We start from the raw sequence: 23177 nt of genomic DNA, 5'->3' as shown, positions 1-23177 counted from the left end.
CATCCTGCACTTCGGTCTGCTAGCTACCCTCCAGGCCCAGCAGGCTGTCCCTCTGCCTGGAAGGCCCTTGCCCCACCTCTGTGCCCCGTCGACCCCTCCTCAGCCTTCACAGCTCAGCTCTAGGGTCCCTTCCCCAGGGAGGTTTCCTGGCTGCCTCAGCCCAGCCATTTGTGTCAGGGCACCAGTTCCTTTCTCTTACAGCACTTACCACAGTTGGAATATTACATTTATTTCTGTGATTTTCTTTTTCGAATATCTACTCTCCCACTACCACGTGGGCTCCTTGAGGGGTGAAATTGTCTTTTCTTTTTTTCTTTTTTGTTGGGGAGAGAGTACAGTGCTCACTGTTAGCTCCTCAGTAAATATTGGATTGGATGGATGGATGGCACAGTTGGGGCATTTATCCTCTAGGACAGGCTGGGTGCTCTCATGGGAGGAGCTCAGCCAGGATTCCCTGTCGCCAATACCTGAATCAGAGAAGCTCCTGGGATTTGGGAAGCCATCTTCCATTTTGACCATAAGCCACCTGGATAAAAGCATTCACCTTAAAAAAACCACAGAGAGAGGGCTTTCCTCTCTGTCCCAAGGAATAGCCGCTCTACCCCACCTAAAAGCAGAGATTGAGGTACTTAAAGTGGCCGGTGCTGGTGTCAGGATGCTCCCAGGCAGAACTGCCTTATGGCGGCTGGGAGCTGTTGAGCAGATATTGTAACAGACGCCAGGGGCCATCTATCATTTTCACACTTTATAAATATTACCTAATTACTTCATCCTCTATATCTAGGCAGGTAGACAGAGTTTGATCTTCAAGGCCGACTTAGCAACCCTCCTACGGCTTCAGCTTTTCTTTGCTGTCTAGAAAAATCTTCTGTGATGTTGGGTTTATTTGTGTGGGTGCTGTGGTCTTTTGAACAGCAATCTGGAAATTAATAAAAGCCAACAGCATCCTTCCTCCCAGAGCGACACACTTCCTCTTTCTCTCGCTAACTAGCATTCACAACCCATGAGCATGAGGCTCCGAGGTGTCTGTGTGCATCTCCTTAAAGTCATGGGAGGAATATATAGCTGGGAGACAGACTCTTTATCTTCCCCATTTTTCCCACTGATTATTCCGTAAGCAAACATGGGTTCATTGAGGTTGTTTTTCCTCAGATACAAGGAACATGGATAGAACCCTTGGCTTTCTCATGGCATAAAAAACGGTCTCAGCTCCCCAGCCCCTGAGGCCTGAGAAGCAAAGACCATCCCTAAAGACACAAAAGTGGGAGCCCATGTTGAGTCCTCTCGAGTCATCTTTTTCTCTTTCCTTCTCAGCACAGCTAGCAGTCGTCATGGTTGCTGGCTTCACTCCTGTGCCCTCCCTGGATTGGTTTTGTGATTCCAAAGCACTGGCTTGGACCAAAATGAGTGTCTTGGCTGTCCCATTTCAAATCTCTGCCTGTGTTGAGAACGCACTGTCTGTATGTCTGACACTAAATGCTGACAGGTATCATATATCAAATGCACAGAACCCTGCATTTTCTCTTCTTCTGGGCTGGCACCAGGAGATGCTTCCCAGAAGAGAGGAACCTTCTCATTGAGGAGTGTACTAACCATTTAAAACTGTTGGTTTCCACCAGCCAACTAGAAGCCCAATCTCCTCAGAGGATATGGACCCATATGCTGGAGGCAGCCAAGAGGCCAGGCCATGGTGGCTCAGTCCCTCCCATTGGCTGCACAGGTGATTTCCAACTGGGCCCCACTAGGGACACTGCCTGTTCACAGGCTGTTCTCTCCATGTAAGTGGCAGGCTCTCTGTTCTTCTCTTAACCAAGCCCAGGAGGGGCTGCTTGAAGCCTGTCCCGAGTGTCAGAGACTCTGGAACCATAACAGATAGGGCCATCCTTACCAAATAACCAGTTGGTGCAGATGTCTTATCTGGGAGTTGAAATGAGGTTGCAATCCAAATTATGGGGCTCATCCTGTGCCCTCCCTGAACCAGAACTAAGAATAAATAAAAGAGATAGGTACCAAGGAAGAGTCAGAGATTCAGAGCTAATGAGGTGAATATTGGACAAGAGCCAGGACACTCCTTTTAAAATATAATAAGGTTCCAAGCTTCAGTGATACCAAATTCTAAGAGAAAGTTATTTGAAGTAAAAATTATTTTAAATTGAAACATGTGAGGACACCCTGACCTACTGGATCATAATTATCTGGACTCTATAATTTAGATAAAAGCCTGGCCAAACCCATCAGTGTGAGTCACTAGTTGATCACTTGACATGGCCATTGGGCTCACTTCATAAAGACAGCTCATGGGATCTTAGATCTTGGATGGCGTTTAGATAACAGCCATGCATTACTGAGGGCAACTGTTAGACTCTACTTTAAGTGACCAGGTGTTTCTTCATAATAAAGGGGGCCATACCATCATCTCAAGCAGTGGGAAATAGGAGACTCAACAAGAGAAAACACAGCTCCAGGACCAGGGCACTGGGCATTTGCCCACGCTAGACGTGCAACCTGGTCCCTGGTACAGACCTTCAGTTGGAGCCCATGACTAAAACAAGGCAGTGGGAGAAGGTGGAAGTTAGGAGATAACCATGTGGAAAGGATGCTGTGCTTAATTAAAGTGGGATAGGTCCATTTTGCCCTTTTGGCAGGAAATCACAGCATCTTAAAGTTGTAAGGGAGGGCGTGTCCCTAGGGTACATGGAGTCCAGCCTTCCACCCAGTGTCTGAGAAGCAGCTATTGTCAAGTGAGGCTGGTAAGATGCATCATTCTGAACTTCGTCACCTCCCTTAGCGCCGATCTGAACAATGCTTTTTCCTGCACAGGACATGAACACCTCCCATGGCCTTTAGCCCTCAGTGGAAGAGGGATATCATGTAGAAAAAAGCCTCCAAGGAGGGAGGAGAGGTCAGGAGAGAGTAATGTGGGAAATTCAGAACGGCATGCTTGGAGGACTGGAGCATTGAATTTCTGCCTCTGCCTTCTGAGACACTGGCTGCTGCTGCTGTTTTCTGAGCATGTGGCCCTGTTATACGTGCAGCAGAGACAGCTGACAGGATCACAAAGAGTTTTCACATTTGCTGTCTTCCATGGTAATTGTCACACAGAGCATCTAATGCTCAGTTGTTGGCTGAGAAACTGAATTGCACACCAGGGCTTATTGGTGGGAATGGAGGGGAAGCCATTGGGTATAGAAAACAACTCCACAGGCGGGGAAGAAAAACTTAGAGTTCTCCCTCTTGCATAGGGAAGAGCCCAGTTCTCTGCTTCCTGTGTCTCTCCTTTCCTTTCACACAGAGCACTTCCCTTCTGTCGCTTCTAGCATCAAATGTGTGGAGGGTTTTCCCCACAACAGACGATTTTCTCTAACACCAGCTGGGTGTCCTGTGATTTAACGTTTCTGACACTGTCTGCCTACAGATAGCATCAGATCTCACTGGTGATGGGCTCAGTCCCACAAGACTGCTCCCACCCCACTTCAGATGCCAATCGTAAGTCATAGGTCCCTGGGTTACCCACAACTCCTGTCTGACTTGGCTACAAATCAGAGGTTCCCACCGTCCTCTCCTTGGGTTTGATTAATTTGCTAAAATGGCCCACAGAACTTAGGGAAACGCTTACTTACACTTACTGGTTTACTAAAGGATATGATAAAGAATACAGATGAAGAGACCAGCTCTGGGGGTCTAGTGGTGAAGATTCTGTGCTCTCACCTCTGAGGCCTGGTTTCATTTCCTGGTCAGGGAACCACACCACCTATCTGTCGGTTGTCATACTGTGGTGGCTGTGCACTGCTGTGATGCTGAAAGCTATGCCACCAGTATTTCAAATACCAGCAGGGTCACCCATGGTGGACTGGTTTCAGCAGAGCTTCCAGACTAGGGAAAAGGACCTGGCCACCGACTTCCAAAATACTTGGCCATGAAAACCCTACGAGTAGCAGCGAAGCATTGTCTGGTACAGCTCCAGAAGGTGAAAGGATGGTGGAAAAAGACTGGGCAGAGTTCTGCTCTGCTGTACACAGGTCACTAGGGGTTGGAATTGACTCATTGGCACTAACAGCCAGATGAAGAGATCCATAGGGCGAGGTCTGGGAGGGTCGCACATGCAGGAGCTTCTGTCCCTATGGAGTTGGGGTGTGCCAGCCTCCTGGTACCTGGATGTACTCAACAACTGGAAGGCTCCCTGAACCCCATACTTTGGGGATTTTTATGGAGGCTTCATCACATAGGCACGCTTGGTTATTAATTACACTGCCAGCCCCTCTCCGCTGTGTGGAGAATGGGGGCATCTAACTGTGGCTTGGTCTTTCTGGTGATCAGCCTCCATCTAGGAGCCCAGCCAGAGTCACCTCATTAGAACAAAGGATGCTCCTAATGCTCTTATCACTTAGGAATTTACAAGGGTCTTTGGAACTTTGTGCTGGGGCAGAGACCAATATATGTATTTTCTCTTATAGCAGGTTACAGTTTGCATGAGTTAAAACCCTCAGATTTAAAACTTGAAGGCAGTTGTCCTAGTGTTTGGTGGAGTTTGGGTGCAACTGTGCTCCAGGGTCTCCCGTATCATGAGAAAGTGGCCATTTGGCAAAGTCTGGCCTTGAGTCAGACCCAGCCAGGAACAAAGTCAGCTCCAACAGTTACTAACTTTGACCTGGTCTCAGACCATCCTCCTCCTCTTTCTCCCCTTATAGTCATGCTACTTTTCTTTCCAGTGTTTCCACGACAGGGCCTTTGCACAAGCTTCTTTTTTGGTCTGACATACCTAAGCTTCCTTCCTTCCTGTTCACTTTATAAATACCTACTCATTGTTCAGACTTCAGTTTAAACATCAAACTCTGCTCAGTAAAACCTTCCTAACCAACCCCCCAAATGTAGGTCAAGGTCCTTTATTAAACCTTTTTACAGAATTACTGTAATATTTTCCTTAAAAGCATGTAATTATATAATCCTTATTGCTGGGAGTATTTAACCTTTTTGGTGTCATGGACCCCTGTAGCTGACTGGTGGATCCCTTAGACCTCTTCTCATATTGATGTTTTGTCTGTTTTATGATTTTTGGGTTTTTTTGGTGAGGAAGATTGGCCCAGAGCTAACAGCTATGGCCAGTCTTCCTCTTTTTGCTTGAGGAAGACTGTTGCTGAGCTGTCTGTGCCAGTCTTCCTCTATTTTGTATGTGGGACGCCACCACAGCATGGCTTGATGAGCGGTATGTAGGTCTGTGCCTAGGATCTGAACCCGCAAACCCTGAGCCGCTGAAGCGGAGCACACAGACTTAACCACTATGCCATCAGGCCAGCCCCTCCTATTGATGGGTTTTGCTGCATCAAATAAAAATATAATAGATTACAAAGGAAGCCAATTATCCTCAGATATTATTAAAAAAATTAAATTGTAATATAGTAATTTATCTGCTTCTTGATGAAGGCATTAAATTATAAAATCTAGCAACAGGTCTAATAATCATTGTAATTTTGAAATAATAATCATGAAGGAAAATTTGAGATCTTGGCAGCAATGGCATCTAATAGAAATATATCTGTGATTTCTATAGGTGATGTCATACAGGTCCTGCTAACACTACTGTGGTCTATTGCCAACACTTTGAAATATAAGGAAATGCTAAATTTAGTTAGAGTAATGAAAATAATAATGTGTTTTTTCCTATGCAAATTCACGAATTTCTGGGGATTCTATCCAGAACCCCTAAAGAGCCCCAAGTTAAAACTCTGTTATTGGGGATTGTGTGGTTGATGTCTGTTTCCCCTCTGGGCCATAATCTATAGGAGGTCAAGGACCATGTCACCTTGAGTTCACCTTTACCCCTAGTTCCTGGTCAGGGTCCTGGCATACAGCAGGTGTTCAATAAATATGAAACAATAGCTACTCCTTATAGCACACTTCCTATTCTACAGGCAGCACGTGCTTGTACATTTCATGCATTTATCCCAGAAGGCTTTACCCAAGCTTTGTCCAAGACCACACAGCTGGTATGTCCAGAACCAGAACAGTCTGACTCCGGAATGAGTGAGTGAGTGAATGAATGACTCTTTTGAATCTCGGTCTCTAAAACAGAGGTAATGAGGGAGCCAGCAGCCCCACACAATTACAGTGAGAATTTGATGAAATGATTTGTGAAACATGCTAACTCAGCCCAGAGCCAGGTTCATCAGATAGGACTCGTTACTATTGCAATGTCAGCATGGAATGGCACAGGATAAAGGTCTTGCGGGTGGGCGCCCTGGCACCCCTGCATATATTTCTAGCATCCACATGATGGTGTGAGGGACTGTGAGTTTAGTTTGCATTTCTAATGAGGGAGGATGGTGACTGGGCTGCATCCACTTTTAGATGGCGTCCAAGGAGCTGGAGGCTACTCTGGAAATTGTCAAGAGTCCCCACACTCTCAGCTGTCATTGAGAACAGAGAAGACACAGAAGGCAGAGGGAGAAGGAAGAAAGCTTTTTGCGCAAAGGGTGGTCTGCCCAAGAAGCCACAGCCCTGAGGCTGTATAGTGATGCGTAGCGCCTGTGTGGGATGGTTTTCACCTTTTGAGCTCTTTGAGTAACCCTCTTGACATCTTTATTACCATCTTGCAGAGAGGAAAACAGATGTGGGAGGTGTATGTGGCTAGAACATACGTGACTGTCTCCTTGCATCCCCCACCCTCTCCAGTGTGGAATATAACAGACTGGGTTCCACTTCTGAACCTCCCTCCTTCTCTGTGTCCTTGGCTCAGTCCAGTGACCTGGTATCTCTGGATCCAAGTGTCCTCATTCATATTTAGTGGAGAGAACAATTGAGCCCACCTCTTAGATTCAGTATGCCTGAGTGCATCATCTGACGTGAATGCATAGAGACTGGCCTTTGGCATGTGCTTGGCAGCTGCCAGCCCCGATTAGATGTGACTCGGATGTTGTAAAGCCCCCAGATGCTGGAGCTGGGGTCCTGCTTTGATGTCATCCTTCCTGGTTCTGGCACCTTCTCCCGTGCAGTTTCCCTTTCATGAGCTCTCAGGTGGGGTGAGGGAGGTAACTCCCAGGAGCACCGAGATTCCAGGTTTGAAGTCGGATATGGTCTGCTTGGGGGGATTTCGTGTCTACCTAGACCTCTTTGATATAGCCCTGCAAAAAGAGAAATCCTTCCCTGAGGCCATTTCTTTGGAAATTTCCCCTAAAAGACTCCATATTCAAGGGTTCTTAAGCTGAGCTGGGGCGATAAAGAAATGACAGGCATTTAAGCTGTCGAAGGCAAGGCTCATGGCTCTATTCCACCTGAATCGTTCCCTTCTGCTTTCAGAGAAGAGAGACTTCTGCTCTCTCTCCCTGCCATGCAAGTCCCTGGGAGGAGGCATCCCCTCGGGGTCCTCAGCTGGCTTAGGCCACGCCCCTCTGACACCACCCTATGTGGTATATAAGGTCGCAACACTCCCTCCCGCCACCCCCCAGGAGGCAGAAGTTCCATTTCTGTTGACAAGCATTGTGAAAGAGTGAATTGGCACCAGATTGCTTTGTTTGAGCAGTGCTGTCTCTCTGACTCCTGATCAATAAGTGGCCTGTTGCCACCAGTGTGAAACTCCGAGGGGGCCAGTGCTGGGAGGAGGCGCCCGGGGAGGGCCTTCGATAGTTTAAGGCACTTGGAAGTTACATTGACTTTTACACAGAATGTATCGCATTAGTTTATCTAACACCCAAAATGAAGAGGATTAGGGGTGAGGGTGGGGCAACCTGCATTTCTTTGTGGAACCACTGAGAAAATGCCCTTGACATTGATTTAGAATCAGAGGACCATAGGTGCTCTGCTAGAAGCCTCTTCATTATTTAACGAAGTCTGGGATCATAATTAAAGGTGGTTCAGAATGAAGGCAGAAATTCTCGGAGCTGGCACCCAGCATCATCCGAGATGCCTGTGGAAAGCAATCAGACACTGGTGGGAATGTAATCAGGCCCCTGAGAAGGGGAAGGCTGATGGCAGGAGCATCTTGCAGGGGATATTTGTTTAGAGAGCGAAGTGTGGCACCTCCTGCCTTGTTAAAAGGCTTCCGTTTTGTGCAGAAGGGTATGTCAAGGTGACTGGCTGACTTACGTCAGGTGCAGTTGCGATGGCCTTGTGAAGGGTGTTGGGTACCTGCTCTGTGCCTACGACAGTGCTCCTGGTGCCGTTTTAGACTAGAGGAAAACTCATCTGGCTTTTGGGGCCAGGCAGCTGTGGGTAAAGCTGTCTGAGTAAAGGCAATAGGGAATGGTGTAGACTGAGGCAAATGTGAACACACACCCCCAGTCCAAAGGAGAGGCTTCTCTGCTGCCCTGGGTAACCATTGCCATGTGTGCATGCAGGCCCACTTTAAAAATCCAGCTTTATATGTAAAGTATACCAATTTATAAAACACTGTGTGGGCCCAGCAGCTTGTCCCTGTATGTACCTCTGGGCTAGCCAGAGGTGAGTAAGTGAGGAGGAAAATGGAAAGCGATGAGGTTGGAGATATGGAAGAGAATCATATCACACAGGGCCTCTAGACCCATGGAAAGACTAAGGATTTTATGTCATCCACCCAACAGGCCCTTTATTCAGCCAGTATTTATTGAGAGCCCATTCTGTGCCAGGCTCTGTTTTAGCACCAAGGATAATATAGCAAACAAGACAAAAAAGTTGCCAGCCTAGTGGGGGGAAGAAGATTGGTTATTACAGGTAGTCAGTTAAGCCACCCATCGAATTCCATGTGACACTAAGTGCTGGGAAGAATCTCCGCTCCGCGGGGCAGTGGGCCTCTAAAGCTGTGCTGAGGGGCAGAATTGGGTGCTGAGAATACAAATGCAGTTGGTAAACATCTTTCAAATAAGGTGTGGCCTCCCTTTATCTTCTAGGTCTGGGATCAGCCACCCGCTGACCCACGGGCCAAAACTCACTCTCCACCTTTTGTACAGCCATAAGCTAGGAATGCTTTTTATATTTTAAACAGTCGTGAAACATTAGAAGAAGACCTCATGACACGTGAAAATCGTATGAAATTGGAATGTAGTATTCATAAATAAAGTTTTATTGGAGCACGGTCATTCGTTTACATATCGCCGAGACTGCTTTTGTGTGTCAAAGTATAGTTGTGACAGAGACCATATGGCCCGCAAAGCTGAAAATATTTACTTTCTGGCCCTTTACAGCAGAAGTTTGCCAACCCCTCTTCTAGGTCCTCCTGGTACTCTACAAATACATGCCTCCTCCAGATCTGGCCCAGAAAACCTCTCCTTCTCAGGGAGGTGGTGGAGGGAGCTGGGGAGCCAAAGAGAAACTTCTGTTCCACCTGCTCTTCCGTTAGGCCAGGAGGAGGCTCCTCAGCCTGCAGACCCCTGGCCTGGTGCTCTGGTGTGTAGTCTGGGACAAGCGTGGATCTCTGGAGGCCCCTCAGTTACTGAATTCCCATTTGGGAGCTTAACTCAATATTTTTTAGTACATTGAGATGGTGGGATTCAGTGATACCAAGGTCTGTTATTGACAAGGAAGTATTTCCAGGTCTTATTGAGTCAAACACAACAGCAACAACAACAAAATCAGTTATATTGTCAGAATACATCATATCCTTCTGCATCAAATTGTACGTATGTGCTTTTATGTGTGTATGATGAGATAACTGGATTTTGAATCCCCAGAAAGTTATCACTGGTTATCTCTGGGTCCTGGTATTTTGGGTGACTTTTTTTTTTTTAACTTTCTTCTTACTTTTTTGTACCACTTGGGTTTCTTTTTAAAAACATTAACATGAATCATCTTAATCAGCAAAGAAAAACCCAGCTATTTTAATTTCAAAGAATAAATAAGAAGAATGATTGCACCCGCATGTGGGTGATAGAATGATTTATGTGGTTACCAAGTAGCTGGTAGAGATGTGCATCCCCATACAGCCCACCACTAATTGGAGCTGGGGAGTGGTGGCTTCAGGAGGAGGGAGATAAATAAGAACATGGTAGGAGGTGAGAAAAGAAGTGGCAGTCAGGAAATCTGACATGGTCATCATTGTGAGGGATTGAAGCTTCCCAGTATATAAATTTTGTTGGTTCATTATTGGCATTTGGAAAGATGGGGGTGTAGATCTTTTCCTGATTTCAACCCCCTATGCTGTCTTGAGAAACTATAAGCCACTTAAAGTAGTAAGTTGGTATATTTTAAAACGGTATGTTAGCGCCACCTAGTGTCCGCACTCTGTCATTTCGCCCCCGTGTCTCGGTGGAAGGCTGCTTTCAGTTTCTTTGTTTGATGTCCCTGCTCTGGCAGCATTTGCGCGGCAGGCAGCGCGATGCCTCCCAGGGTTCTTCGGAGCAGTGGGAATGCCTCATTAATTTATCCCTTCCTTCCTGTCTCAGTCACACAAAGCGAGTCTCTCCGACTGAAGCGTGGTTTGGCAGTTGAAGAGCAAAAGGATGCCTCCCTGTCAAAACCAATCTCCTCTATTCTCTAGCAGCCGGCTCCTTAAAGCCGGGTCCATGCTTCCGTGGCAGGAAAACTATCTTGCTCCCCAGGGCTGCTTTGACCTTGGGGCTCTTGGGGAGGCTGGCTCGTTTTGGGCTCCGAGGAGATGCCAGAAGCAAGCCATGGTCCCCTGGCCTATCTCTTCCAGTATTGCTTGCCTCCTTCTCACTCGGCTCCTACACTCAAAACCTGAGCATCCTCACCACCTCCCACTCCCTCACGCCCCTCCTTGTCCAGCACATCACCAGCCTCTCAGTTTTACCTCCAACTATACACTCTAGTACCTGCCGTTGTGCCCTCTCTTCCTGATCTGCAAGCAGCTGACCATCTACAGCACCTCCTAACAGGCCTGCCTCCTCCACTCTTGGCTCCTCTAGGTTCTTCTGCGCTCAGCTAAAGCTCAAGGGATCTTTGTAAAGCACAAACCTGATTGCGTCATTCTCTAGTTCAGATCTTTCCCGTGGCTTCCAAGGGCTGGTCGGATAAAGACCAGAATTTTTATCTGGGCTTGTGAGGCCTCCCACTCTAGTTGCACCCAGCGCTGCTTGCCTCCACCTTGTTCTCTATGCCTTGATCCAGCCTCAGTGGCTTCCTTTTGGCCCCTCAGGCCTTCTCCCTCCTGTGGTCCCTTGGCCTGCCCGCCCCTCTTCCCCTGACTCCCACTCAGCTCTCAGCTGTAGTTTCCTCAGGGACTTTTTCCTGGGCCCCATAGCTTGATTCAAATCCTTCCATAATATGCTTGGAAAATACCACATACCTCTCCTCCTCTCCATCCCTCCCATCCTTGTGTGTAATATAACCTGCACATGTAGGATTCTTTTGTGAATCTCCGTCTCTCCTTTTAGACCAGTGGTTCTTGACCAGGGGCAATTGGCCTGCCAGGGGACGTTTGGCATTATCTGGGGGATATTATCAGTTGTTACAATTTATGGGGGGAGTGCTACTGGCATCTAGGGGGTAGAGGCCAGGGATGTTGCTCAACATCCTACTGTGAACAGAACAGCCCCCAAGAGCAAAGAATAGTCTGTCCTAAGAAGTCCATAGAGCTGCGGTTGAGAAACCCTAATCTAGACTTTAAGGCTCATGGAGGCAGGAACCACAGCCCCCGGGAAAGAGTATGTTTGGAGGCCTAAAATGTCACTGTTAAAGGCTGGTTTGATATTCTCACCTCTATAGTATGTTTGTCCATAGATAAATGTAGACCCACTGTGTCCTTTCACATCTGCCAGCCACAGGGAATCAAAGGCGCATTCACTTTTCCTTCCGCCCCCTTCAGGATAGTTACACGAGGTACCGCTGGTCCACAGAAAGTCATCCTTGCCTTTCTTGTACCTTTGCTTTAAGATTATTTAGACTATCCTTTTAAATTGTATTTGTTTGCACTCCGATCTGTTTATAATAAAATTTCATCTACAATTTTAGTTAGTTGGGACACTCCACAGGTCAAATGGCCTGGCTTCTTCAAAAAATTTATCGTGAAAGAAAGGCCAGATGACTATGCTCAATTGAAAGAGGCTAAAGCATTATAACAACTAAAAGCACCATGCGATCGAGGGAAATGGCTCTGTGTGGTCTTTCGGAGATGACTGGGAAAATCTGAACGTGGACTATGTAGCAGATAATATTATTGAATTAATGTTTATTTTCTTATGTATGATAATGCTATCTTGGTTATTGTTTTAGTCAGCTCAGGCTGTTATAACAAATTACCATATACTAACTGGCTTATAAACAATAGAAATTTATTTCTCAGGGGCTGGCCCTGTGGCCAAGTGATTAAGTTTGCACGCTCTACTTCAGCAGCCCAGGGTTTCACTTGTTCGGATATCCTGGGCGCAGACCTAGCACCACTCATCAGGCCATGCTGAGGCGGGTCCCACACAGCAGAACTAGAAGGACCTACAACTAGAATATACAATCACGTACTGGGGGGTTTGGGCAGAAGAAGAAAAAAATAAATAAAAGATTGACAACAGATGTTAGATCAGGAGCCAATCTTTTTTTTAAAAAAAAAAAAGAAATTTATTTCTCACAGTCCTTGGTGCTGGGAAGTCCGAGGTCAAGGTGCCAGCAGGGTCACTGTCTGGTGAGAACCCGATTGCTGGTTCCTGGACGGTCATCTCCTCACCGTGACTTCATGTGGCAGAAAGGGGGAGGGAGCTCTCTGGGGTCTCTTTTATAAGAGATTCACCCTCGTGACCTAATTGCCTCCCAAAGGCTCCATGTCCAGATACCATGATATTGGGGATTAGGTTTTTTTGTTTTTCTTAAGGATTGGCACCTGGGCTAACAAGTGTTGCCAATCTTTTTTTATTTTTCTGTTTTATCTCCCCAACCCCCCCCACCCCCACCTCGTACACAGTTGTATATCTTAGTTGCAGGTCCTTCTAGTTGTGGGGTGTGGGACACCGCCTCAACGTGGCCTGACGAGCGATGCCATGTCTGTGCCCAGGATCCAAACCCTGGGCCGCCGCAGCGGAGCACACGAACTTAACCACTCGGCCACGGAGCCGGCCCCGGGGATTAGGTTTCAACATGCGAATCTGGGGGAGACACAAACATTCACTCTCTTGGAATTATACAGGACGATGTCCTTATTCTCAGGAGATGCAGGCCAGGGTATTTAAGGGTGAAGTGTCAGGATGTCTGCAATTTGCTTTTGGTGACTTAGCAGAAAAAAATTGTGTGTGTGTGTGTGCATGAGTGTGTGTATGTGTGTCTGTAGAAAGAGAGAATGGGAGGGAGAACACATGTGGCAGAATGTTAACCGTAGGTGGATCTAGGGAAGGGAGTGTGGGTGAGGGGAAGTTGACATAATAGTCTATTATAGACATAATAGATTATTATGTCAACTTTTGGAGGTCGGAATCTTGAAGCACACAAGGCTGGCAACTGAATGGTGTGTTGTGCTGGGAGCCCCCTGAGTTTGGCCAAATGTGTCTTCAGTTTGCAGCTCTCCGCCCATCCACATGAAGGTGCAGCCTCTGAACCAGACGGCGCTGCAGGTGTCCTGGAGCCAGCCAGAGACCATCTACCACCCGCCCATCATGAACTACATGATCTCCTACAGCTGGACCAAGAACGAGGACGAAAAGGAGAAGACGTTTACAAAGGACAGCGACAAAGACTTGGTAACACCTCTCTGTCCCAAGTCGGGGTGTCTGCTGCCCTGGCAGTTATGAGAGGGCCCTCGGCTGTGTCTCTTTGCCAGGCCCTGCCTGGTGTGATTTGCGTGTGTCATCCCAGTCTCATGCTGCCTACTGAGGGCTGTGTATGGTGCAGCGGCTACCAGTATGGCAGTGTGAGCTGTGGCTGGAGCCTGTCTGGGTTGCATCCTGCCATTACCTCACCAGCTACACCTCCTCAAAAAGCTAGTTGATTTCTTTTTAGTTGGGCCCTTCAAAACGAAGGCTTTTTCTTCCACTTTTAAAAAACCAGAAAGCTGGGGCCGGCCTGGTGGTGTAGTGGTTAAGTTCACATGCTTCGCTTCAGCAACCCTGTGCGTCAGGGTTCATGGGTTTGGATCCCGGGCACAGACCTACACACTGCTCATTAGCCATGCTGAGGCAGCATCCCACATACAAAATAGAGGAAGACTGACACAGGTATTAGCTCAGGGACAGTCTACCTCAAGCAGAAAGAGGAAGATTGGCACAGATGTTAGCTCAGGGACAATCTACCTCAAGCAGAAAGAGGAAGATTGGCAACAGATGTTAGCTCATGGCCAATCTTCCTCACAAAACAAACAAGCAAACAAAAACAAACAGAAAACCCCGGAAAGATTTCATGAAGCCCTTTTCATCTGATACTGTAAATATTAACTAAGTTATAGAAATGTACAACAGTCCTGGCACACAGTAAGCACTGTCTAGGTCCTAACTGTTATTATTACAATTATTCCTCCTCCTTGACTGCTACTACTGTCACCACCACCAAGCAGCTGTCCGCAGTCTGCACCACTCCCTTTTGTCCCATTGATCTACTGCTCACATTCCCGTCACCTGCTGGACCCCTGTAATTTTTAACCACTCTTCTTAGACTGGTAGACTCTATAATATATCATCTCACTATGAGCTATACATGCCCAGTTCAGCATCTCATCTTAAAATGTACCCACATGTCTAGTGGCTGACACCCAACAAGGCCTTCAGAACAGATGCTTGCAGAAGCCTTCTCTTCCCCTGTAAAAGCGAACCCTCCAACAAGCACTGGTCTTTAAGTCTTTGCCTAGAAACTCAAAGTGACACATTTGGGTTTGAAAGCCTTGCATTTATTGTTAATCAAAAGAAGGCTTTGGAATAATGAAACCCATAATTGTATATGCACATGAAAAATGCACTAGCACCGAGTGGGATCCTTAATGACTGTTATCACTTTTTTTCTCCCAATACAGTGTCCCCAGGGCCCATTCAATCAGTTACAGAATAATACTTTTCGTATTCCTTTAGATGAAGATTCTTTTACTTCATTTCCATTTATATTTTCAATTTCCCCACTAGACATTGTTATCTGGGTCACATTAGGGAATGAGGAGCTCCGTGAAATCGGAGAGGAATCTATTGAAAGGCACCCAAGGTTACGATGTGTTCTAACCTTTCTCTTGTCACTGTGGGAAGTCCAGAAGGAATTTTCTCTTTCTGAAGTAAAGATGGCTTGCCTTGATCAGCAGAAACTATCTAGGCGCTTATGTGGTTTCTCGTTCTAAGTGGAAAATAATTAAACATGCAAAGATGAATAGATACTGGCTTGGAGTGAATTCTAATAAATCCTTGCCTAGATGGAACGAAGATTTTGCTCTGCACAGAAGACGGGGTCAGAGTTTTAGAGAATGAGGCATAAATTAGTTTCAGAGAAAGAAAGAGTTGTAGAGAAAAACAGGCTTTGACAGCAAGTTCTTTTTTATGAGAATTTCTAGGGGTGATTCTTTTCTTTTGGGACACACAAAATTAATTTTCTTAATTCCCCAGGAAGTCAAGAGCGCTGACTCATGGCAACACAGCTGCTCTCTAACTTGTGGTTATTGTGGCCCCGAAACCTAAAAGTAATAGTTAAAACATGGGTGTAGCATTTTGCGGTTCACATCCCTCTTCCACACCCTCACTACAAACCTGTGGGGAATGTGTTATTGCCTACCTTTTCCAAAAGAGAGAAATGAGGCTTAAAGGAAAGTAACATGACCCCAACCTATTGCTCTCACCAGGAATCCTTTTGCCAGACAATAGCAGCAGGTGTAGCCACAGTAACATTTTAATACCCAGTCAGAGGTTTGCAATAGCTACACTGGGAAAACCCACTCAGTGGTTAAGCTCCCAGGGCTGCTTTCTGCGCTTGGCCCAGAATACACATTTCCATGACGAGACGTTGCAGCCATTAGGAAGTCTTTGAAAATCAGTTGCTTTTGTTGGTTTCTTCAGGAAGCAAGTGCTGCCTGCTTTTTAGGTATTTTTCCATTTTCTCAATTTTAAAGGCTCTTGGAATAGAGCTTTGAGGACTGGGGATCTGAAAATGGCTGGTGACGTTTGACCAAGGATTGGCAAACTTTTTCTAGAAAAGAACAGATAATAAATATTTTAGCCTTACAGGCCATAGGGTCTCTGTGGCAACTACTCAATCCTGCCATTGTAGGGTGAGAGGTGCCACAGACAGCATGTAAATGAATGGGTGTGGCTGTGTGCCAGTAAAACTTTATTTACAAAAACAGACAGTGGGCCGGATTTGGCCTGTGGGCTGTAGCTTGCTGGCTTCTGGGTTAGAGCAGTGGCATTCTTTCTGTTGTGTGATATGGACTACCTATGAACAAGGTTTGCCTCGCCTGTGTAATATAACTCTCACAAGAACCTGTGGGGTAGCTATTACTCACCCCATTTAATAGTTGAAGGTAGCAGAGGCCAAAAGACATTGAGTAACTGGTTCAGAATCACACAGCTAGTGAGTGGGATGACAAAGCTAGATCTTGTGTCATCTGACCCCTTCTCAGGTGTTCTTCCTAGCATCATGCCCCATGTTACAGCAAGGCCTTTAAACTGCAAAGAAACAGACACACAGAGGTTTTGTTGTTGATGTTCTACACTCTGCATGGCTCTGGAAATCCAGTACACCTGATAATTCTAGAGGCTGTCTAGGGTTTATAGTTATTGTTTATAGGGTATACTAGTTAGGAAAGAAGGCCAAGCCTTTTGAGTCTAAAGAGGGCTCAAGACATGTTCCAAGCCATGGGCAAGAACGTGGGTCAAAACTAATTTTGTTATTTCTGTTATCCTACACATTTCAGTGTTGAAAGCAGATTCCCAGGCATGGTTATTTCTGAATGCTCTTTCCTTTCAAAGTGAGCCTTTGCTCAGCAAGGAAGCATCATGTCTGCCAGGCTTTGCCGTGGCGCCCAGAAACCTAAAAGTAACACTCATGGTACTTGAGGTTTGCCTTTAGAAGGTACGTGTCCACTGGCCTTCAGACCAACTCACTGCCTTTTCTTTCTCCACCTGCAGAAAGCCACCATTAGCCATGTCTCACCTGATAGCCTTTACCTGTTCCGTGTCCAGGCTGTGTGTCGGAACGACATGCGCAGTGACTTCAGCCAGACGATGCTCTTTCAAGGTAAGGCCAGCTTCCCTTCTTGTCTCTCCTAGAGGGTCCCGCCTTCTTTATGCTTTATCTTTTTTCCTGTTAAGGTGCTTGGACAAAAGAAAGCGAGCCTAGCCTGAGAATCAGTGAGGGTTTTAGATCACACCTGAAAAGCCTCAGGAATTTAGGCCTGTCTCTCAGGTTGGGGTTCATAGGCCAGAAGTAGGGAAGAAGAACAAAGTGTTGATTATTTTTTTTATTGTTGTTATTTTTCGACTCTGGGGAGCCAAGTGTTTGTCTAACACTGTGTCAGATCACAAAATCACCTCCTAGTCGTGTTGTGGAATATCGTCTCTGGATGTCTGGCGTGATTCAGTCAGCTGTTCTCTTGAGAGCTAGAGCCCAAACAGATAAGCACACCTTTCCAACTTGCAAGCCACACAAACAAGCCCCTTACAGGATCCTTGAGCTTCTTGAGAAATAGATGTACATTCCTGCTGATTTAGTGTCTAGTAGAAAGTTCCAGAGCCAGGACTAGAGTGAGGCAAGAGAGGCATTCTCCTTAGTGCAAAATTTAAGAAGCACCAAAAAACTCAGTAATCAAGATACATTATATTTTAATGGAATATTTTTTCAAAGCAAAATCAATATAAAAGGTTCATGAACAAAATATCAAAGTTTTAAATAATGACAGAATCCACTGTCTTACTTGCCCCAATCTAATCTTGGTCCTGGTTCCAAAAAAACTTTATTAACAAAAATAGGCAGCTGGCCCATGGGCCATAGTTTGCTGACTTGGTTATGTGATACACACTAGGACCGTAGAGGCACGGAGGGAGGGACTAGGGCCTTGGGGTCTGCCAGTCTGAGGTCCTCCCTGACAGGGTTCTTCACTTCTTGGATCCTTAGTTCCAGAGAAACCTAGACACCAGCCAATGGTACTTACCCTTTTTGAATCACATATCTGATGGTGGCTTTGGACCTTTTCCCTCGAAAGTGCTGGAATTTTTTGTACAACTTCAGAGGCCCTATAAAGCCTGTAGGCCATGCACTGGTGGCAGCAGCATTGTCTGGAAACCTGTGAGAAACGCACATTCACAGGCTCCTCCCAGACCAGTTGCCTCAGAATCTCAGAGGGTGGGGCCAGGAATCTGAGTTTAACCAGATAGTGCAGGTGACTGGCATGTCCGTTGAAGCCTGAGAAGTACTGGTTTAGAGCTGGGGCCCTGGAATGAGGGCTCCAAATTTGAGTCCTGCTGCCATTTAGTGTTTCTGCAACTCTGAGAATATTTATTAACTTCTCTAAGCTGCAATTTCACAGTCCAAAAAGTGGTAGTATTGGTAATACCAGCCTCACGGGGTCCTGAATGACATGGGGTGATGCATGTGAAGTAATTAGCATAATGCCTGATACCAGCTATAAATATCCCCTTAGTATTAGGTTTGATATAAAAAATAAGAAATGATGAACCCAGGGTAAAAAGCCCTCCAGCCTAGACTCCCTCCGAGGCCCCCTCTAGCTTTACGATTTTGTATTTAGCATTTAACTACTCTTTGCTGATGTTCACATTATCTCATTCTTTCATTTAAACTAATAAAAATTAGCATGATTGTATTTTTTTCACAAATAAATCACACTCTCCGTGTCCACCTGTGCCCTGAATGTATTGGCCCCTTTGCCTGTGTTGAGGAGGGTCTGCAAGCCGAGGCCGGGCCTGTGCCAGCCCAGGGGAGAGAGAACGGGACGCCAGAATGCGAACTTGCTGAGGCCGGGGCCCTGGGACTTTGGATACGTAAGTCACGATCAGGCCTGCCGTGTGCTCCGACCAAGAGCCTGGAATCTGCAGAACTGCCTTTCCTGATTAATAGGCCCCTGAGCTTGCTGGCTTCTGCACAGACTTTGAAAAATTAAATGTTTGTAATGTAATGTAATTCAAAAAGGCCTTGTCAGCTATAAATTCCAAGCACGGAATATTTTAAATGTCTGATCACAGGAACTTGTTGAAAATGGCCAGTGTCTCCTTTGTCTGCAGACTTTCTTTGTTCATAGGTGGACATGAGTTTACTCATTTTATATGTTGGTATTTGTCCCTGTATCTTGAAAAAGGGGCATGGATCCTTCCCTGCTCCCGCAAGGACTTTAGCATCTTCCCTACGGCATCCAGTGGGCGGTGTAAAAACAAAATCTTCGGGTAAGCTAGCACACCTTTTCCGGTGAGCCAAGTATGACTTTAGGAGCAGTAGAGCTCAGTGTATAAAACTGATCAACTCTTAGGACTTAAGTTTTAAAAGGGAAAGAAAAAAGGCTTAGAGAGTTTCACAGACACTTTGGTCAGAATAATTAGGTTCCCCAGCAGTAAGTTTACGTCTGGTTTGGGAGCATGAGGGAGCCACGTGGAATGTTACATTATTATAGTAAATATAATAATATTTGTGTTCTATCTAACATAAATGTTATATTTACCTTCCTGTGGTAAATATAATAACAATAATAATGCTAAGCAGTGTCTGTAGAATGGCTCAGAGCATTTGCCCTGAAGTTATTTCATCTGACCTCCTGGCAGCTCGTCATGTCAGTGTTATTTTACAGATGGAGAAATGATGTTCAGGGTGCTCCATTAAGTTGCAAAAAATATCAATTGGCTACTGAGCAGAGTCCGAGTTTCTTATTCTAAAACCCAGTCATTTGTACACAGCAACAGATCGCCCCCAGAGAGTAAATATGACCTTGAACCCCCAGTCTTCCATAAACAGATAAAAAGATTGATTACTAGGGCGATTCTCAATAGTCATGGAGAAATAAGGGTTCTTGAGCTTTTTCTTTGAGCCACAGACCCATTAGGCAGCCTGGCAAAGCCAATGGATTCTCTGTCAGAATGGTTTAAAATAAATCAGTAAAATACATAGGGGAAGAAACCAATTATGTTCACATACAGTTGTCAAAATATTTGAAACAAAACAAATTTGAAATGGAGTAATATAGGCGCTTTTGTATTAAGATATTAAATGACAAGTGGTGGATCTGTTAGTACTGTGATTTCTGAGGAGTGATGAACACAGATGATGTCCTGAAATAGCTACAATGACTCTAAGGCAGTTTGAAAATACCTGATTTCAGAGACAAAGTCACAGGTCCTGGTGATGCAGCTGAGGTTTGTGGCCTGCTTCCTAGTGGAAGGAAGGGCAACCTCTCAGTGAGTGCTTAGTGAGGACACAGATGTCACTTTTTCCCTGTGCCTGAATTCCACGAGGTGTGTGGACCGCAGGTGGAGCACTCCTGATCTGAAAGGTCCTGTAGAAACTTCCTAGTCCCCACAGCTAGAACTGAGCCCAGTGGGAGTTGTTCAAGATTAATGGAAAGCAGGTATGCTGATGGAGTGGCTCTTTAGTTTGTTGGCCTTAATTAGAGCCCCTGTGTAAAGGGCACTGAAGTGGGTCTCCTGGAAACCTTTCTTTCTGTCTTAACAAAGGGAGGTGTGTATACCTGTCTGAGGCAGTGCTGGATCGATCCTGGAGTGACTAAATGATGGTGGGAGGTTATACTTAGTCCCTGGCAGGAGCCATTTGCTTCCCTGGCTGCTTTGTTTGACCTGGTTATGTTGGCTTCTAGATTGTCTGTTCTCCACATTTGGTTCTTCACGCGTTTTACTTTCCAACTATGCAAAATAAACACATCGTTAGGTCAGGGGTTGCAAACTCAGGTGCCCCTGGGGCCAGGCAGGGAAGATGTACAAATGAACACTGGGAAATGATGTGCCCACCAAAAGTGGGTGATGGACACTCCACCCTGGCCAAATGTCGCCCTACAGGAGAGTGACCTCAGTTTTGCCAAATATTGTGATGTTTCAGGATAAGCAGGAAATTGGGATTTTTTTAGGTGAAAGGTACTGTTTACCATGTTTGCAGCAAATTCAGGTTTATTTTTTTTGCTGAGGAAGATTCACCCTGGGCTAACATCTGTTGCCAATCTTCATCTTTTTTTTGCTGAGAAAGATTCACCCTGAGTTAACATCTGCTGCCAATCTCCCTCTTTTGGTATGTGGGCCCGCCACCACAGCATGGCCACTGACAGATGAGTGGTGTAGGTCCGTGCCTGGGAACCAAACCTGAGCTGCTGAAACAGAGCACCGTAAACTTAACCACTAGGCCACTGGGGCTGGCCCTAAATTCAGTTTTTTAAAAAACCTTGCAGGCCAAACAAAAAAGTATGTCCGTCACTTGCCACTTCTGGTTTAGATAGAAACTCTATCAGGTCCAATAATGTTAGTTACTTTGGCATTTAGCACTTTTTGCTAATTTTTCAGTGCCATGTATATATAGAAAGCAAACTTTTAGTTTATATAGCACTATTGTTTTTTTGAGATAACCACAAAGAAGCAATTTGATATGTTTTTTCCTTGTTATTAGCATTATTCACAATAGCAAAAAGGTGGAAGCAACCCAGGTGTCCATTGACAATGAAGGGGTGAACGAAATGTGGTCTATCCATACAATGGAAGATTGATTATTCAGCCTTAAAAAGGCAGGAAATTCTGACACATGGGTACAGCATGGATGAATACTTCATTATGCTAAGTGAAATAAGCCAGTTACAAAAAGACAAATATGTGTGATTCCACTTTCATGAATTATGTAGAGTAGTCAAACTTACAGAAACGGAAAGTAGAAGGGTGGTTGCCAGGGGCTCAGGGGGACGGGAAATGGGGGGTTCCTGTTTAATGGGTCCAGAGTTTCAGTTTTGCGAGATAAAAACATTCTGGAGATCTGTTAACACGACAATGTGAATTTAGTTAACACTATTAAACTGTATGCTTAAAAGTGGTTAAGATGTTAAGTTTTACGTCGTGTGTATTTTACCACAATTAAACATGTTTTTAAAGATATTTTGTTTAATAATGATAACACATGGGGGAACAGAACTGCAGAAAGTAGCGAACGCCAGAAAGAGTAACGTAGGGTTAATATAAAAGAATTGACCATTTAAAGCAATAATGGCAATGCATAATAGAGTTTTAAAACTTAAGTATAAATAAAATATATGATAGTACCCAAAAGGTGAGATGGGCAAATAGAGTTAAATTATTGTACCAGTGTTACATTTTTAGGAGGTGGTAAAAGTACTAATTTAAGGTAAACTAGAATAAGTTTAGGATGCATATTATAATCACTGAAAGCATCATGTAAGAAATTATAACTAAAAAGATAATAGAGAGGAACAATGGAATAATGTGATCCTAGTTAGATGGAGTTCAAACATAGATAGAACCCTGACGGAGGTCAGGTGGTGGTTTCCTTTGGGAAGGGGGCTGGGTATTGACTGGATGAGGTCACAGGCAAGCCACTGGGTGCAGTATGGGTGGCAGTCACACAGGTGCTTAGAGGTAAAAATTAATTGGACTATATACGTAAGGTTTGCTGTATGTAAGTTTGACCTCAATAAAACAGAAAACGATAAGAATTTTTAAAAATATTAAGTTTAATAGCTTAGGACAAAAGTCAGCAAACTATGGCCCACAGGCCGAGTCTAGCCCTCTGCATGTTTTTTAATGACTCACGAGCTAAGGAGGTTTTACATTTTTAGATGATTGGGGGAAAAAATCTAAAGAGGAATAATATGTCCTGACGTGAAAATTCTGTGTAATTCAAACTTGTCCATAAGTAAAGTCTCGTCAGAACAACAACAATAAAACGTTATATTGTTTACAATGTCATTTCTTTGTTTTTCAGCTAATACCACTCGAATATTCCAAGGGACCAGAATTGTTAAAACAGGAGTGGTAAGTAGAGAATGGTAATTGCTTTGTCGTGGCAAATTGTTAATTTGCATGCAGTTAAAACTGTCACCACGAGGTGGCAGTATGATGTTGTTAAACTGCTCAATGTGAAGAGGTTAATGTACAGAAAAATTACCTTATTCACTCTTTATAACTCAGTGCATTATCAAACAAGCTATGCAACACAGTTAAAGCAGTAGTGTTATACTGTATACTTTTCATCAAGATAAGAATTCCCCAGATCTTTAATTATTATCTGTGGGATCGTATGATGTAGGAGTGCAAAGGAGTACAAAAGGTCGGCTCCAAGCCCTTTATTGGACATATGCTAAAATTCAGAGGTTGTCGTTTACCCAAAGTCACAGCAATTTGCAAATTTCTGGAGCC

The 23177-nt window shown here is 45.1% G+C and overlaps 1 protein-coding gene across 4 annotated transcripts in view; it reads left to right on the top strand.

Annotated features, from left to right (window-relative positions):
- The window catches only part of PTPRG (protein tyrosine phosphatase receptor type G), a 680787-nt gene that overhangs the window by 559716 nt on the left and 97894 nt on the right, over positions 1–23177 (top strand). For all 4 annotated transcript variants that reach the window (XM_014868697.3, XM_070493516.1, XM_014868696.3 and 1 more), the window contains exons 9-11: positions 13402–13586; positions 16941–17049; positions 22744–22793. In XM_014868697.3, the coding sequence (XP_014724183.2) occupies positions 13402–13586; positions 16941–17049; positions 22744–22793 (344 nt within the window). The remainder of the gene's footprint in view (positions 1–13401; positions 13587–16940; positions 17050–22743; positions 22794–23177) is intronic.

This window comes from Equus asinus, chromosome 21, assembly GCF_041296235.1.
Source record: "Equus asinus isolate D_3611 breed Donkey chromosome 21, EquAss-T2T_v2, whole genome shotgun sequence".
In the NCBI taxonomy this organism is placed as follows: domain Eukaryota; kingdom Metazoa; phylum Chordata; class Mammalia; order Perissodactyla; family Equidae; genus Equus; species Equus asinus.
The sequence above is the reverse complement of the archived record's forward strand: the minus strand, read 5'-3'. Positions and strand labels throughout refer to the sequence as shown.